Genomic DNA, 17,486 nt, shown 5'->3' with positions numbered 1-17,486 from the left:
TTTAAGAAATGTTGGTAAATAGACAGATACAGTGTTTTCAAGGGTGAGTGTCAATGGCCTGGGCACAAAGCAGAATGAGAATTCGGAAAAGGAAGATACTAGAATATTCTTTTTCTTTTTCTTCCTTTTTTTCTTAGTTTTTTTTTTCTCTCTTTTTTTCTTGCTAGTATATTCTTGAATGTTCAAAAATCATTTCATGAAAACAGAATTTAAAGTATGTATGTGTGTGTGTATACACTGTAAGAATTTAAAGTATGTATGTGCATGTGTGTGTATACACTGTATACACTGTAAGAATGGGAAGAAAACTCTAAAATCACACACCTGTCACTTAGTTTATATTTTACTTGCTGAATCAGCAACTCCAGATGTTTATGGCTATTAACTCTCCCCCCCTTTTTTTGCTTTTTAGGATCACACTCATGGCATATGGCTAGGGGTCAAATCAGAGCTACAGTTGCCCACCTACACCACAGCCACAGCAATGTGGGTTCCAAAAAGAGTCTGTGACCTACACCACAGCTCATGGTAAAGCTGGATGCCCAAACCACTAATCAAGGCCAGGGATGGAACCCACATCCTCATGGATACTAGTCAGATTCATTTGCTGAGCCATGAAGGGAACTCCCAGCTATTATATTTCTTGAAAGATTTTCCTGTTCTGCTTCTAGGGAACCAGCCTCTCTTGGATCTTCCAGCCTCACTATTCCTTTCTTTTCTCTCTCTCTCTCTTTTTTTTTTTTTTTTTTTTTTTTTTTGCATATGGAAGTTCCCAGACCGGGAATTGAATCCCAGCCTCAGCTGTTGACCTAACTGCAGCTGCAGTAATGCCAGATCCTTAACCCCTGCACTACAGCAGGAAGGTCCTCACCACCCCTTTCTTTACTCCCTCCCTCACCACTGTTCTTTCTTAATCTACTTTAGTCAATCTTCAACTTTCTAAACTGGTAGAAAGAAGACTTAAACCTAAAAAAAAAAAAAAAAAAAAAAAAGGAAAGTGGAAGACATTTTTCTAATAGGGAAGATGATGTAAGTTCCTCAATTAAAAAAGTCTGAACTCGGGCGTTCCCATCGTGGCTCAGTGAAAACGAATCTGACTAGTATCCATGAGGACGCAGGTTCGATCCCTGGCCTTGCTCAGTGGATTAAGGATCCGGCTTTGCCACGAGCTGTGGTGTAGGTCACAGACACAGCTTGGATCCCCAGTTGCTGTAGCTGTGGTGTAGGCCAGCAGGTACAAGTCCGATTCGACCCCTAGCCTGGGAACCTCCATATGCTGCGGGTACAGCCCTAAAAAGACAAAAAAAAAAAAAAAAAAAAAAAAAGTCTCGAATTCATTCAGGAGTTTCTGGGGAGACAATAAAATATACAGCATGGGTGTGTTGGTCAGAAAAGATCAGGGGAAATGTGAATTTAGGAGTCTTTACAACGAACAAGAAGCTTAACTCATTAGACTGAAGGACGGCTTTGAGGATTATGAGAACAGAGCAGGAAATGGAAAACAGCTTCTGGCGAACTCCAGAGTGGGGCAAAGTTAAGTCTTCGTCCATCAGAGCTGGTGCAAAACACCACACACCAGGTGGCCTGTAAACGATAGACATGTATTTCTCACAGTTCTGGAGGCCAAGAAGTCCATAATCAAAGCACTGGCAGATCTGGTGCCTGGCGAGAGCCTGCTTCCTCATAGGCAGTGCCTTCTGGCTCCAACTGGAAAAGGGACCAAGATCTCTCTGGGCCCCACCTCCTAATACCGTCAGCTGGGGGTTAGGATTTCAACCTGTGTGTTGGTGGCAGGGGGGACATGAACATTTAATCTATAGCAAGGAGTTCCCTTCATGGTGCAGCAGAAATGAATCCGACTAGGAACCATGAGGTTGCAGGTTCCATCCCTGGCCTCGCTCAGTGGATTGAGGATCAGGTATTGCCATGAGCTGTGGTGTAGGTCCCAGACACAGCTTGGATCCTGCGTTGCTGTGGCTGTGGCATAGGCTGGAAGCTGTAGCTCCAGTTAGACCCCTAGCCTGGTCCTAGGTTCTCCTATGGAACCTCCATATGCTGTGGGTGCAGCCCCCAAAAATAAAACAACAACAATAATAATAATGCTCATCTACAGCAAGAAACTAAGAAAGCATATAAACACACGGAGATCAGGTTATGGTCTGTGCACGGCACCCACTGTGGAGTTATATGTCAGGAAGGGAAATCACTGTTTCCCAGTGGAGCAGGAAGATGCATGAATTAGATGACTGTGATGAATTTGAGATCTTTGGGGTGAAAGGTGAAAGAATCTCATAGCAAAGGAGGTGGGAGAAATAGACAGAGACAAAGGACAAAAAGAGGAGAAGATATGAGACCTCCAGAAAGAAGAGAAGGTGGAGTTTCCGTCGTGGCGCAGTGGTTAACAAATCCGACTAGGAACCATGAGGTTGTGGGTTTGATCCCTGACCTCGATCAGTGGGTTAAGAATCCGGTGTTGCTGTGAGCTGGGGTGTAGGCTGCAGACTCGGCTCGGATCTGGCGTTGCTGTGGCTGAGGCGTAGGCTGGTGGCTACAGCTCCGATTCAACCCCTAGCCTCGGAACCTCCATATGCTATGGGTGCGGCCCTAGAAAAGGCAAAAAGACAAAACAAAACAAACAAACAAACAAAAAAAAAGAAAGAAAGAAGAGAAGGAGATGAACAACAGAGAAAATCAAGATGCACGCAAAATAAACAGGGATCACCGGGGTCAGATCTCAGAGGAAAAATAGGGATAGAGCTCCCTTTAAACGCCTACAAAGGAGAAGCTCTCACGTGGGAAGACGGACAACAGGACACGTTCACGGCCCTGGGACCTTCTCTTACTGGCTGGAGTGTGACACTCCCGGCAGCCCACCATGCTGGGTCTCACCCACTCTCCTGGACAGAGACCACTGGGGATGGCATCATCTACAGGCCTCAGTTCCCCTCGCTCCTACCTGGAGAACGTATCTAGTGGGCTGGCTTGATCTCCTGTTCATGAAAAAGAAGAGAAGGGTTAGACCTATGGAACTGGGCTGGGACACACCAGGATAGGATACTGTTACACTGGAGGGAATACACAGAACAAACAGAATAAAAATCTGTACCCTCAGGGCTTTACTCTCAGGAAAAGGGACAAGAGAAGGATCCGAGAGTCAACCATTTCAGAGGAGTGCAGTTAGTCTGAAGAGCTAAGCAGCTGAGAAAGGAAAGGCCATGGACTGGGGACCCCCTGGGGGACACAGGGGAGCTGTCCTCACCCACAGCCACCAGGTTGTGTAGTTCTCCAGCATCATGTCCCGGTCCTCTGTTCACGCTTCCCATGTGAACATCAGAGCCACATCGTCAATGTCAGGGATTCTTGTCATTACACAGTCACGTTTAATATAAAGTGATTCCGTTTTATTGATACAGAAGGCAGTACAGGAAGTTAATCTCTTATTTTCACCATATACGCTGTATTAATACAAATAATCAAAAAAAAATAGGGAGTTTCCATCATAGCTCAGTGGAAACGAATCTGACTAACATCCGTGAGGATGCAGGTTCAATCCCTGGCCTCGCTCAGTGGGTCAGGGATCAGGCATTGCCCTGAGCTGTGGTGTAAGTTACAGATGCATCTTGGATCCCAAGTGGCTGTGGCTGTGGTGTAGGCGAGCAGCTGTACTCCAGTTCAGCCCCTAACCTGGGAACACCCATATGCTGAGGGTGTGGCCCTAAAAAGACAAAAATAAAAATAAAAATAAGGAGAAGGCAGGTCTGAGAAAAAAATATATTTTGGAAAAAAGAAACATGCATGGGGCATGTGTCCATGCACATGTTCAAGGCTTATTTATAGGCCTCAAAGGGGTAATTAGTGAACTAGAAATTACCCAAAGGCAACACACAGCTACTGCAGTTGGGGATAACACTCCCTAAGACCACGATAATTCGCTAGAAGGGCTCAGAACCAGACAGCTCTTCTACTCAGAGTTAGGGTTTATCACAGTTGAAGGACAGAGATTAACATCAGCCAGAAGAAGAGGCTTGAAGGGCAGGACCCAGGCAAGTGCCAAACATGGAGCTTCCAGGGAGATCCTATTGTGTGGCCCGGATGGAAATGAATCTGACTAGGAACCATAAGGTTGCAGGTTCGATCCCTGGCCTCACTCAGTGGGTTAAGGATCTGGCGTTGCTATGAACTGTGGTGTAGGTTGCAGATGCAGCTGGGATTCTGTGTTGCTCTGGCTATGGTGTAGGCCAGCAGCCCAGGTCCATTTCGGTCCCTAGCCTAGGAACTTCCATATGCCTCAGAAGCAGCCCTAAAAAGCCAAACAAAAACAAAAAACTAAGGAATTTCCAGCTGTGCTTCCACAATGGGGCCATGGGCAGTGTGACTTTCTTGGCATCCTCCAAACTCACAGGGTCTCTCACCTGCCATCCCGTATCTCAAATATCAGGATTTGAGTCTGAGGCCTTAGGACCTTCCTACCTGACTCTGCAACACCATTAAAGAAAAATGTGTCTAGCTCAAATGAAGTGCTATTCGGGGGCAGGGATGAGTGAGTGCAAGTTCTCAGAGGAACTTAGGCTATATTCCTTCAAAAGTCAACTCTTCTCGGTGTACCCATCGTGGCGCAGTGGTTAATGAATCTGAGTAGGAACCATGAGGTTGCAGGTTCGATCCCTGGCCTTGCTCAGTGGGTTAAGGATCCGGCATTGCCGTGAGCTGCGGTGTAGATCATAGATATGGCTCGGATCTGGCATTGCTGTGGCTGTGGAGTAGGCCCATGGCTACAGCTCGGATTCAACCCCTAGCCTGGGACCCTCCAGATGCCACAGGAGTGGCCGAAGAAAAGGCAAAAAGACAAAACAAACAAACAAGTCAACTCTTCTCTTGCCATGAGCATCCAATGATCCTCCACTGAGGCACAGCTTCCACTTCATTCTTCAGCCTAAAGCTCTTTGCATACAAACAAATCTCTCCTCTTACCTGTATGTCTTATGGTCCCAAGGGACCAACCACTTTCGCAGAATAGACCTGTGTCTTTGTGTATGTATATAGTGTGTGGACATACATCTATTTCCTTAAAGCCAGACTTAAGACTTACTTGGAGGACAGGGGAAAATAATGCTCATTGTCTGTTCCAGCAGCCCAGGGGCCTGAGCCTCTAAAGCTTCAGCCTCTCAACCACAGACACACATGGGCCTTCCTAGATACTGACCAGAGGACCCTACGCTAAACATCAAACCTGGAAAAGACACCACCATTCACGGATGACCCGACAGCTCCATCAGCAGGCCCAATGTGGATTTCTGAACTTGAAGACCATTCATGGACAAATATCCCCTGTTACAGGCTTAACTGTGTTCCTCCCATATCCATGCTAAAGTCCAAACCTCTAGAACCTCAGAATGTGACTATATTTGGGGACAGGGTCTTCAAGGAGGTAATGAAGTAAAAATGAAGTCATTATGGAGGACCCAAGTCCAACATAACTGGTATCCTTTTTTTTTTTTTTTGGCCATGCCCGCAGCATATGGAAATTCCCAGGCCAGGGATCAAACCCGAGCGGCCCAGAGACAACACCAGATATTTAACCCACTTCACCACAGCAGGTTAATTTTTTAATTAATCAAATTAATTAATTTAATTTTAAAATTAATTTCCATTAATTTTTTAAAAAATTCTAGTTGAGTTACAATGTTGTGTTAGTTTCAGGTATACAGCAAAATGATTCATATATATACATATATATATATATATGCTTTTTTAGGGCTGACCCACAGCCGATGGAAGTTCCCAGGCTAGGGGTGGAATCGGAGCTACAGCTGCTGGTCTATGCCACAGCCACAGCAACGCCAGATCCTTAACCCACTGAGTGAGGCCAGGGATCGAACCCACAACCTCATGGATCCTAGTCGGGTTTGGTAACCGCTGAGCCACAAAGGGAACGCCTCAGATATATTTACATTCTTTTTCAGATTCTTTTCCCTCATAGATTATTACCAAACACAGAGTATAGTTCCCTGTGCCATACAGTAGGTCCATGATGGTTTTCTGTTTTCTATACAGCAGTGTGTGTAGTTAATCCCAAACTCCTAACCCTGCCCCCTGCCACTCATATTTTTATTTACCTGAGACGCCAATCTCTGCAAGGCGAGTTCAGCACCTGATCCTCCAGCAGCCCACTGGGGAATCCAACTGATGATCTCAGTGACCAAGTCGCTACGACTTTCATGATGGTATGTGCAATTCACAAGAGGCGGAGAGGATCTGCAGTCCGAGCTGAAGACTCCACTTCTGATCTGCTGCTGAAAAGCATCTGTCCTGAACCCATCCTTAAAGACCAGTACTTTGCATGTTTTGCTCACCAGTGCATCCTATGTCTAGAACAGTGCCTGGCACAGGGCAGATGCTCAAAAAATTTCTGTTGTAGAGAGTTACTTAAACACCCAGAGTCTGGAATTCAATCATGAGACAGCCACTTCATGGTAAATTTCCATCTTTTTCTTTACAGGCCGGACTCATTGTTTTTAAGCTGGATATAGCTTTATTGGATCAAGGGAAGGAATCTGGGGTATAGAAGAAAGGGTAAGGGCCCCATTGACAGGAGAATGAGAAGGAATGATGAGGCTAAGTCGCATGTCTCAGTTTATCAAGTTACAGAAAGGCTTAGATCTTGGAAGGGGTGGCAACTCTAAAAGTTGACAGGCCTGTGGACAAAAGTAAAGTTTCTTCCCTGACATCCAGAGCTCACCATTCACATCTTTCAAGTTATTTTCTTCCATTACCTGGGCTTATTCTATGAATCCTATTCCTTCTCCAATCTGCCCCTTTGATATTCTGACAGGAGCCTCTATTCAGGCTTTTGTTGTTGTTGTTGTTGTCTTTTTAGGGCCGCACTGAGGTGGGGGTGGGGGTGGGGGATATGGAAGTTCCCAGGCTAGGGGGTGATTTGGAGCTGTGGCCAGCAGCCTACACCATAGCCACAGCAACGCCAGATCTGAGCCATGTCTGCGACCTACACCACAGCTCACGGCAACGCCAGATCCTTAATCCACTGAGCGAGGCCAGGCATCAAACCTGCATCCTCATGGATACTAGTCAGATAAGTTTCCACTGAGCCACGACGGGAACTCCTATTCAGGCTTTTTTAAAAATAAATGTTTCTTGAAATAATATGGATCCTCAGAGCTGCTTTCCAGTACCTCCTTTCCTTCAGGGACAAAAATAATTTTGATTGGTTAGTCCACTAGCTAGCACATTCACTTTCACTTGTCTTCTATTTTATTTATTTATTTATTTTAGTCTTTTCTAGGGCCACATCTGGCATACGGAGGTTCCCAGGCTAGGGGTCTAATAAGAGCTGTAGATGCTGGCTTATGCCACAGCTACAGCAACTCAGGATCCAAGCCATGTCTGCGACCTACTCCACAGATCCTTAACCCACTGAGCGAGGCCAGGGATCGAACCCACAACCTCATGGTCCCTGGTCAGATTCGTTAACCATGGCGCCACGACATGAACTCTTTTTTTCTTTTCTTTTTTCTTTTTTTGTCTTTTTGGGGCTGCACCCGGCATAGAGGTTCCAAGGCTAGGAGTCAAATTGGAGCTGTAGCTGCTGGCCTACACCACAGCCACACAACTCAGGATCCGAGCAGAGTCTGCAACCTACACCACAGCTCGTGGCAATGCCAGATCCTTAAACCACTGAGCGAAGCCAGGGATCGAACCTGCATCCTCATGGATGCCAGTCAGATTCGTTTCCACTGTGCCACGCACAATGGGAACTCCTCACTTTTCAAATCTACATATAATTCACTTCCTATTTCGCTATGTGTGGAGGAATATACAATTATCTATAAACTATCAAGGAATTTATAAGATGTGAACATTTTATTTTATTTTTTGCTTTTTAGGGCCACATCCACAGTATATGAGGTTCCCAGGCTAGGGGTCGAATCAGAGCTACAGCTGCCAGCCTACGCCACAGCCACAGTAACACAGGATCCGAGTGGCATCTGCGACCTACACCACAGCTCGTGGTAACGCCAGATCCTTAGCCCACTGAGCAAGGCCAAGGATCAAACCCAAAACCTCATGGTTCCTAGTCGGATTCGTTTCTGCTGTGTCACAATGGGAACTTCAATGTGAACATTTTAAAAAAGTATTCAGGAGTTCCCATCATGGCTCAGTGGTTAACAAATCCGACTAGGGACCATGAGGTTTTGGGTTTGATCCCTGACCTCGATCAGTGGGTTAAGAATCCGGTGTTGCTGTGAGCTGGGGTGTAGGCTGCAGACTCGCCTCGGATCTGGCGTTGCTGTGGCTGAGGCGTAGGCTGGTGGCTACAGCTCCGATTCGACCCCTAGCCTGGGAACCTTCATGTGCTGCAGGCACAGCCCTAGAAAAGTTTAAAAAAAAAAATCCTATAAAATTGGATTGTGATGATCATTGTACAACTATAAATGTAATAAATTCATTGAGTAATTAAAAAAATAATAAAGTACCTAGGGAAAAAAAAGTATTCTTACCCTCTTTTCTGTAAAAGTTAACTGAATCCTTTCCCCACCCCCCTCCAATATGTCCCTTCAAGTGGAAATTATCAGGATACATTGTTCCTTATACTACATGTCCTTTTCAACTAATATTGATGTATGAATCCTTTATCTTTGCTGGAGGGTAGAATTGCTATAGGCATGAAATCTAGCTTTAAAAAATTTCCAGGAGTTTCCTGGTAGCCTAGCAGTTAAGGACTTGGCATTGTCATTGCTGTGACTCGGGTTCAATCATGGCCCAGGAAATTGTGCATGCTACATTCATGGGAAAAATTATATATATATTTATGTAGCCAGCTCTAAAGTGGCAAGGACTTTCTGTTAAGTTCATCACTGTCATCATTTATAGGTCCTAAAATAGAGCCAGGTCAAGGAATAGTTGGTAAAGGTTTTCTGAATGGTGTGTGTACAGGATGGGAACTATCTTCCTGGGCAAGAGCTTGGCTGATAGGTTATTCATGAATTTTGAGCTTTGTTCCTTCATGTGAGAATTAAGAAGTTAAGCATCCAAACTCACTATGTTACATTAGTGAGTTAAATGGGGCAGAATGTACCAGTGATAACCTGGCCACATTTACTGTCTTTAGAGGTCCCCCCGTTTCCCTCCTGTGTGAACTCCCTGCTACCTACTATAGTCTTAACTTCTGGGGAAGGACTTTTCCATGGTCATTATATTTCTAGCAACCATGACCTCACTGATGGGAATGTAACCTATTCCTAGGCCCTAATAGGGTTTATCTTTCCACGAAAGGCTTTCCCAGTCTGTGTTCAGATTCTTTGTCCCAGTATACATTCGCCAGCCAGAAAACGAGCTAGAAGGTTTTATTCAAGGGTTTTCTACCTTGACCATATCACAGTTTATGCCTGTGTGGTTTCTGTGACATAAAGTATGATGTAACTGATCACTGAAGGTACCACCACATTCATTAGGCTTCTCTTCTGTGCAACTTCTATTACCTGCTGATGGTGCACATCTGGCACCTGGCTGTCCTACCAGGGCTCCGTTCTTGTCTGCTAGGAACCCAATGAAGTCTAATGGAGTCTGAGCTGCCACAGAAGGCGTCTGTATGGTCACCATGCTGACGGAGTTCCTTTCCTGTATGATATCACGTGACTGTGATGAGCTGGGGCTTTTTGAGAAAGGATTCTCCAACTTGACCGAACCACCACGTTTCTCTCGTGTGTGTAGCATCCCCTTGTGATACACAAGGCATGACAAGTGGGAGAAGGCTTTCCCACAGTCAGTGCATCCATAGGGTCTCTCCCCAGTATGAGTTCTCCGATGCCTATTGAGGCAGGACTTATCCCGAAAAGCTTTCCCACAGTCATTGCATCTGTAGGGTTTCTCTCCTGTGTGAATTCTCTGATGGTTAATGAGACCGGACTTATGTGAACAGGATTTTCCACACTCGGTACACACAAAGGGAGTCTTTCCAGTGTGAAATCTCTGATGTGAGATGAGGCACGTTTTCTGGCTGAAGCCTTTCCCACATTCAGTGCATACGTAGGGTTTCTCTCCAGTGTGAGTTCGTTGGTGTATAAGGAGGTTGCCTTTCTGGATGAAGCCTTTTCCACATTCACTGCATACATAGGGTTTCTCTCCAGTATGGGTTCGCTGATGTACAATGAGATTGCCCTTCTGGATGAAGCCTTTTCCACATTCACTGCATACATATGATTTCTCGCCTGTATGGGTTTTCTGGTGTGCATTGAGCTGTGATTTCCAGCGGAAGGCTTTGTCACATTCAGTGCATTCATATGGTTTTTCTCCTGTATGAGTTCTCTGATGTTCAATGAGCCTGGACTTCCTGGAGAATGCTTTGTCACACAGACTGCATCCATGAGGTTTTTCTCCCGTGTGAACTCTCTGATGATTAATGAGCCGAGACTTCTTGATGAAGCCTTTTCCACATTCGTCACATACATAGGGCTTCTCTCCTGTGTGAGTTTTCTGATGAAGAAGTAGCCGTGATTTCTTGGGAAAAGCTTTGTCACATTCAGTGCATGCATACCATTTCTCTCCTATATGGGTCTTCTGATGTTCACTGAGCCTGGACTTTCTAGAGAAGGCTTTCCCACATACACTGCATCCATGAGGTTTCTCTCCTGTGTGAACTCTCTGATGATCGATGAGGCGGGACTTCTTGACGAAGGCTTTCCCACATTCAGTGCATACATGAGGTTTATTCATCTTTTGAGTTTCTAGAGGCTTAATGAATTGTGAATTTGAGTTCATATAACTTCCATGCTCAGGAAATTTAATTTCCACATGAAATTGCTCACGCTTTGCATGGAGGAAGGATTTCGTATCTCCATTAACCTCAACAGGATTCTTTCCTTTATAACTTCTGCTCTGACTTACTAAATTTAATTTCAGTGCTTTCCCACGTAAGTCAAATATATTATGATTTTGCTTTAAAGGAAAGTTTCTTTTGCTCTGATGAACAATGTTTCCAAGTGTGTTATGTTTGAGACACTGTTCCATTCTTTTTGGACATCTTTGATTTTTCAAGTCCTTCTGCAAATGACAGTTATCTTTTCTCATTTCTAGGAAAGAAGAGAAAAAAGAATCTTCCCATGAGCTTGCTATAGAGTGAAACTAATTAACAAATGCCTTTGTGTAGGCTGACTCTTTATGGACAATACTGACCTCAGTGTTGCCCATAAAGTTCAAGTAGAAAAGGGGACACTCCTACACTGTTGGTGGGAATGTAAATTGGTGCAGCCACTATGGAAAACAGTATGGAGGTTCCTCAGAAAACTAAGAAATATGATCCAGCCATCCCACCACTTGGTATATACCTGGACAAAACTATAATTCAAAAAGACACAAGCATTCTTGGAGTTCTCACTGTGGCTTAGTGGGTTAAGAACCTGACTAGCATCCATGAGGATGTAGGTTTGATCCCTGGCCTGGCTCAGCAGCTTAATGAATCTGGCATTGCCACGAGCTGTGGTATAGGTTGCAGATGCGGCTCAGATCTGGCGCTGCTGCAGCTGTGGTGTAGACCAGCAGCTGCAGCTCTGATTGAACTTACAAATGCTGCAGGTGGAGCCCTAAAAAGGAAAAATATATATATATACATACATTGCTGTGTTCAGAGAAGGACTATTCACAAGAGTCAAGGCATGGAAACAACCTAAATGTCCACTGCCAGATGAACAGATAAAGAAGATGTGGTACATGTATACAATGGAATACCACTTAGCCATGAAAAAGAATGAAATAATGCCATTCACAGCAACATGGATGCATCTAGAGATTCTCATACCAAGTGAAGTAATCAGAAAGAAAAGTACAAATAGCATATACCACTTACATGTGGAATCTAAAATACGGCACAAATGAACCTATCCACAAAACAGAAACAGACCTTTGGACATGGAGAACAGGATTGTGGTTGCCAGGGAGTTGGGGGGGAGAAAGGGGTGGACTGGGAGTTTGGGGTTAGTAGATGCAAACTATTACATTTAGAATAGATAAGCAATGAGGTCCTACTGTACAGCACAGGGAACTATATCCAGTCTCTTGGGATAGACCATGGTGGAAAATAATATAAGAAAGGGAATGACTGGGTGACTTTGCTGTACAGCAGAATTTGGCAGAACATTGTAAATCAACGATAATTAACAAAAATGTTTTGAGGGTTTTTTTTTTTTTTTTTTTTTTTTTTGGTCTTTTTGCCTTTTCTAGGGCCGCTTCCATGGCATATAGAGATTCCCAGGCTAGGGGTCTAATTGGAGACGTAGCCACGGCCTAAGCTAGAGCCACAGCAACATGGGATCTGAGCCACATCTGCAACCTACACCACAGCTCATGGCAACGCCGGATCCTTAACCCACTGAGGAAGGCCAGGGATTGAACCTGCAACCTCATGGTTCCCAGTCAGATTCGTTAACCACTGCGCCACAACAGGAACTCCATCCTCCTGGATATTTTAGATGAGAAAGGACAATGCCTTGTTAGAGACAGAAAGCTGGCCACACTGGTTCTTGGGGACTCTCTTGGCACAAGATTTCTGGAAGAACCTAACCACTGCACCACAACGGGAACTCCACAAAAAGGTTTTTTTTTTTAAAAAGAAAATTTTTCTTGTTTTTGTTGTTGTAGTTCATAGCTGGTAGTCCCAGTGTGTAATAGCCTAACCAAACATTATTTTTTAGTAATCAAAAAATATTTAAAGCAATGGACCAAGAAAAGATTCTCAGGCAAGGAAAACACTGGGGAGACGCTTTTACACATAGTTGACCCTAGAGTTCCTGCTGGGGTACAGTGGATTAAGAAGTGGCTTGGAGGCATTCCTGCTGTGACTTAGCAGTAATGAACCTCACTAGTATCCATGAGGACTCGGGTTCAATCTCTGGCCTCATTTAGTGGATTGGGGGTTCAGCACTGCTGTGGGTTCTGATGTAGGTCACAGACTTAGCTGGGATCCCAAGTTGCTGCAGCTGTGGTGTAGGCTGGTGGCAGCCACAGCTCTGATTTGACCGCTAGCCTGGGAACTCCGTAAGCTGTAGGTGTGGCCCTAAAAAGGGGAAAAAAAAAAAAAAAGAGGAAGTGGCATGCATTGCTGTGGAGGTGCTGGTTTGATCCCCAGCCCTGCACGCTGGGTTAAAAAGGATCTGGTATTGCCACAGCTGTGATGTAGATGTGTGGCCATAAAAATACAAAATTAAAAAAAAAAGGAGGTTCACTTGTGGCACAGTGGATTAAGGATCTGCCATGGGTCACTGCCATGGCACAGGTTCAATCCCTGGTGCGGGAACTTCCACACGCTGTGGATGCAGTCCAAAAAACACCAAAAACAACAAATAAACATAGCTGACCCTGAGTTTAGGAAAAAGAAAGCAAACTATCTAAGTAAGATGACACCATATCTCGGAAGTCACTGACAGATGAGAAATTTCTATTTTATATGACTGGCAATATGATTAATTGGGACTTAATGTCATTAGCCTATCCTAAAGTTTTTTTTTAATTTTAAAATTTTTAAAAATTTTATGGTGGCACACATGGCATATGGAGGTTCCCAGGCCAGGGACTGAATCTGAGCCACAGCTGTGACCTACACTGAAACTGTGGCAACGCTGGATCCTTTAACCCACTGAGCTGGGCCAGGGATTGAACCTATACCTCCACAACAACCCAAACTGCTTCAGTCAGATTCTGAACCAACTGTGCCACAAGTGGAACTCCAGGAAAAGGTAACTTCTAAGGGAATGAATCCAGCAATACTGTTTTTAACATATGGCAAAGTACTGATCAGAATGAACAGTTATAAAAGAAAATTAAAGCAAAGCAGACCCGTGATTCAAAGATGTGGTTTGGGCTGGGAAGAGAGAATGAAAAAAAAATTTTTTTTTTTTTTGTCTTTCCAGGACTGCACCTGCAGCATATAAAGGTTCCAAGGCTAGGAGTCAAATTGGAGCTGTAGCCGCTGGCCTATACCACAGCCACAGCAATGCCAGATCCAAGCCATGTCAGTGACCTACACCACAGCTGTTGGCAACACAATGACTGAGGTCAGGGATCGAACCTGTGTCCTCGTGGATGCTAGCCAGATTTGTTTCTGCTGAACGTTGACGAGCACTCCAAAAATGTTTAAAAAAATAACAAGAGTTCCCTGGTGGCCTAGTGGTTAAGGATTTGGCAGTGTCACTGCTGTGGCTTGGTTTTGATCCCTGGGCCTGGAAACTTCTGCATGCCACAGGTGCAACCAAGAAAAAAGAAATAACAGGAATAGCAAAGTTGAAATAAGGGAGCTGGGGAGGGAGGGAAACATTTAGGGAAAAAATGTATTTCACCGGCTCCTGGTTTTGAGCACAGAGCTCCTAAAACCCTTGTAGTTTCCTAGGTGATAAGAGCACATGGAGCAACTTTTGTTCTAATACTCGCTCTTTGACCCTGGTTCCTGATAGAGTCCCTACATCCTTTGGCATTTCCTAGGTGACAGCAGTGTCTTTTGTTCAATGATGGGATTCGGGGTGGCCTGCAGGATGGGTCTGGTCACCAGAAAGTCGAAGCCATGATTGGAAGCTTGGAACTTTCAGCCCTACTCCCACCCCCATTCTCCAGAAAGGGGAAAAGGGCTGGAAATGAAGTTAATGAGCAATCGTGCCTAGGGTGAAGAAGCCTCCGTTAAAAATTACAAAAGGAGTTCCTGTCATGGTGCAGTGGAAACAAACCCGACTAGGAACCATGAGGTTGCAGGTTCGATCCCTGGCCTTGCTCAGAGGGTTAAGGATCTGGCATTGCCGTGAGCTGTTGTATAGGTCACAGACTGGCAGCTCGGATCTGGCATTGCTGTGGCTGTGGTGTAGGCTGGCAGCTACAGCTCTGATTCGACCCCTAGCCTGGGAACCTCCATATGCCACGGATGTGACCCTAGAAAAGGCAAAAGACAGAAAAAAAAATTACAAAAGTAAGGGGAGCTCCTGTCATGGCTCAGTGGAAATGAATCTGACTAGTATCCATGAGGACACAGGTTTGATCCCTGGCCTCAGTCGGTGAGTTAAGGATCCAGCGTTGCCATGAGCTGTGGTGTGGGTGGAAGACTTGACCCGGATCCTGTGTTGCTGAGGCTGTGGCTGTGGCTGGCAGCTGTAGCTCCAATTCAACCTCTAGCCTGGGAACTTCCATATGCCACAGATGCGGCCCTAAAAAGAAAAAAACAAAAATTACAAAAGTATGGGGTTCATGATCTAATAAAAATAAAATTTTTTAAATCCAGAAAAATAAAATTTCAGGGCGGGAGTGGGATGGACTGGGAATCTGGGGTTAAGAGATGCATACTATTGCCTCTGGAATGGATAAGGAATGAGATCTTGCTGTATAGCACAGGGAACTATATCTAGTCACTTGTGATGGAACATGATGGAGGATAATTCGAGAAAAAGAATGTATACATGTATGTGTGACTGGGTCACTTTGCTGTACAGGAGAAAACTGACAGAACACTGTAAATCAGCTATGATGGAAAAAATAAAAATCAATTGAAAAATTTTTAAAAATAAAAACAAAATTAAAAAAAAATAACAGGGTTCAGAGAGCTTCTGGGGTGATGAACATGGGGACATTTGGGGAGAATGGCACACAGAGAGCATGACACCCCAAGCCCTTTCTCCACACTTGGTCCTATGCCTTCTTCTACCTGGCTGTTCCTGAGTTACACCCTCTTATAACACATGAATGTTCAGGACTCCCCGTCATGGCTCAACAATAATGAACCCAACTAGTATCCATGAGGACTTGGGTTCAATCCCTGGTCTTGCTCAGTGGGTTATGGATCTGGCATTGCCATGAGCTGCAATGCAGATGAAAGATGTGGCTCGGATCCCACATTGCTGTGGTTGTGGTACGATTCGACCCCTAGCCTGGGAACTGCCATATGCTGTGGGTGGGACCCTAAAAACACAAACAAAAAAAAAGGAATGTTCTAGTAAGAAAAATGTTTCTCCGAGACTGGAGCCTCCAGTCTACAGTCAGTTGCACAGCAGCGCACATGACAACCTGGATTTGTGTCTGGCATCTGAAGGGGGGGGTTGGGGACAGTCTTGAGTGACTGAGCCCTTAACTTGGGGAGTCTGAGGCTTTCTCCAGGCATCAGAGAAGGTGTCAGAATGGCCCTGAATTTTAAGGCACTCCGCTGGTGTGGCAGAGAACTGCTTATTATGGGGGGACTCCCCCCGTCCCCGACATCTGGTGTCAGAAGTGTTATGAGTGTGTGAGTGGTGGGAGGGGAAAGGGGAAACACAAGAGGAAGGACAAGACTTTTCTAGCACAGCCAGCATATATGATGAAAAAACAGCAGGTACCTGCCCCCAATTTATATATTGAAATCCTGACCCCTAGCCAAAGATGGTGTGAATGTTAAAAACGGAACATGAAGGGGCATGAAGGTACAGTAGCCAGAAGACAGTGCTAAACTCAAACCTCTTTTTGTGTTGTGTTTGGTTTTTTTAGGGCCACACCTATGACATATGGAAGTTCCCAGGCTAAAGATCCGATTGGAGCTGCAGCTGCCAGCCTACACCACAGCCACAGCAATGCAGGATCCAAGCCAGGTTGGCAACCTACACCACAGCTGACAGCAACGCTGCATCCTTAACCCACTGAGCGAGGAGGCCAGGGATGGAACCCGCAAACTCATGGTTCCTAGTCAGATTTGTTTCTGCTGTGCCACGACGGGAGCTTCTCAAACCTCTCCCTTTAGAGAGTGGTGTGGAAGGCAGAATTTCATGGCAAGAAAAGCGGAAGGAACAGGGAGTGATAGAGTGCTAGGGGAAGAAGGATGGGAAGATTTCTAAGAAGAAACGTAGAAAGGAAAAAAAAATAAAAAATAAAAAAGAAGTCCTGCTGTGGTGAAACAGGATTGGTGGCATCTGGGGGGAGCACTGGGACGCAGGTTTGGTCCCTGGCCCCGCACGATGGGTTAGGATCCAGCGTTGCCCCAGGTGCAGCTTAGGTGGTGACTGCAGCTCGGATCTGATCCCTGGCCCAGGAACTCCGTATGACATGGGGCGGCCAAAAAAGAAAAAAAAAAAAGAAGTCGGGAGTTCCCAGCGTGGTGCAGTGGTTAACGAATCCGACTAGGAACAATGAGGTTGCGGGTTCAGTCCCTGCCCTTGCTCAGTGGGTTAAGGATCCAGCGTTGCCGTGAGCTGTGGTGTAGGTTGCAGATGCGGCTCGGATCCCGCGTTGCTGTGGCTCTGGCGTAGGCTGGTGGCTACAGCTCCGATTCGACCCCTAGCCTGGGAACCTCCATATGCTGCGGGAGCGGCCCAAGAAATGGCAAAAAGACAAAAAAAAAAAAAAAAAAAAAAATCGAAACCTAGGTGAAACAGGGATCAAATCTAAGAAGAGCCACGTCCTTCTACGCCCCTACAAGACAAAGAGCTCATCTATGAGAGGTTCGTGCAGGCTGCTTCCACGTTTCCAGACACTCA

General features: G+C 45.3%; 1 protein-coding gene across 8 annotated transcripts in view; it reads right to left on the bottom strand.

The window, feature by feature from the left end:
• Positions 1–9,346: 9,346 nt before the first annotated feature.
• Positions 9,347–17,486, bottom strand: part of ZNF613 (zinc finger protein 613) — a 51,007-nt gene continuing 42,867 nt past the window's right edge. For all 8 annotated transcript variants that reach the window (XM_084961540.1, XM_084961544.1, XM_084961539.1 and 5 more), the window contains one exon: positions 9,347–11,087. In XM_084961540.1, the coding sequence (XP_084817666.1) occupies positions 9,367–11,087 (1,721 nt within the window). In that variant the 3' untranslated portion in view covers positions 9,347–9,366. The remainder of the gene's footprint in view (positions 11,088–17,486) is intronic.

Source organism: Sus scrofa, chromosome 6, assembly GCF_054392235.1.
Source record: "Sus scrofa isolate SSC_HxYL_T2T_F1_AM1 chromosome 6, Sscrofa_HxYL_maternal_Yorkshire_Landrace_v2.0, whole genome shotgun sequence".
Taxonomy (NCBI): Eukaryota; Metazoa; Chordata; class Mammalia; order Artiodactyla; family Suidae; genus Sus; species Sus scrofa.
This window is presented reverse-complemented; position numbering and strand designations above follow the sequence as displayed.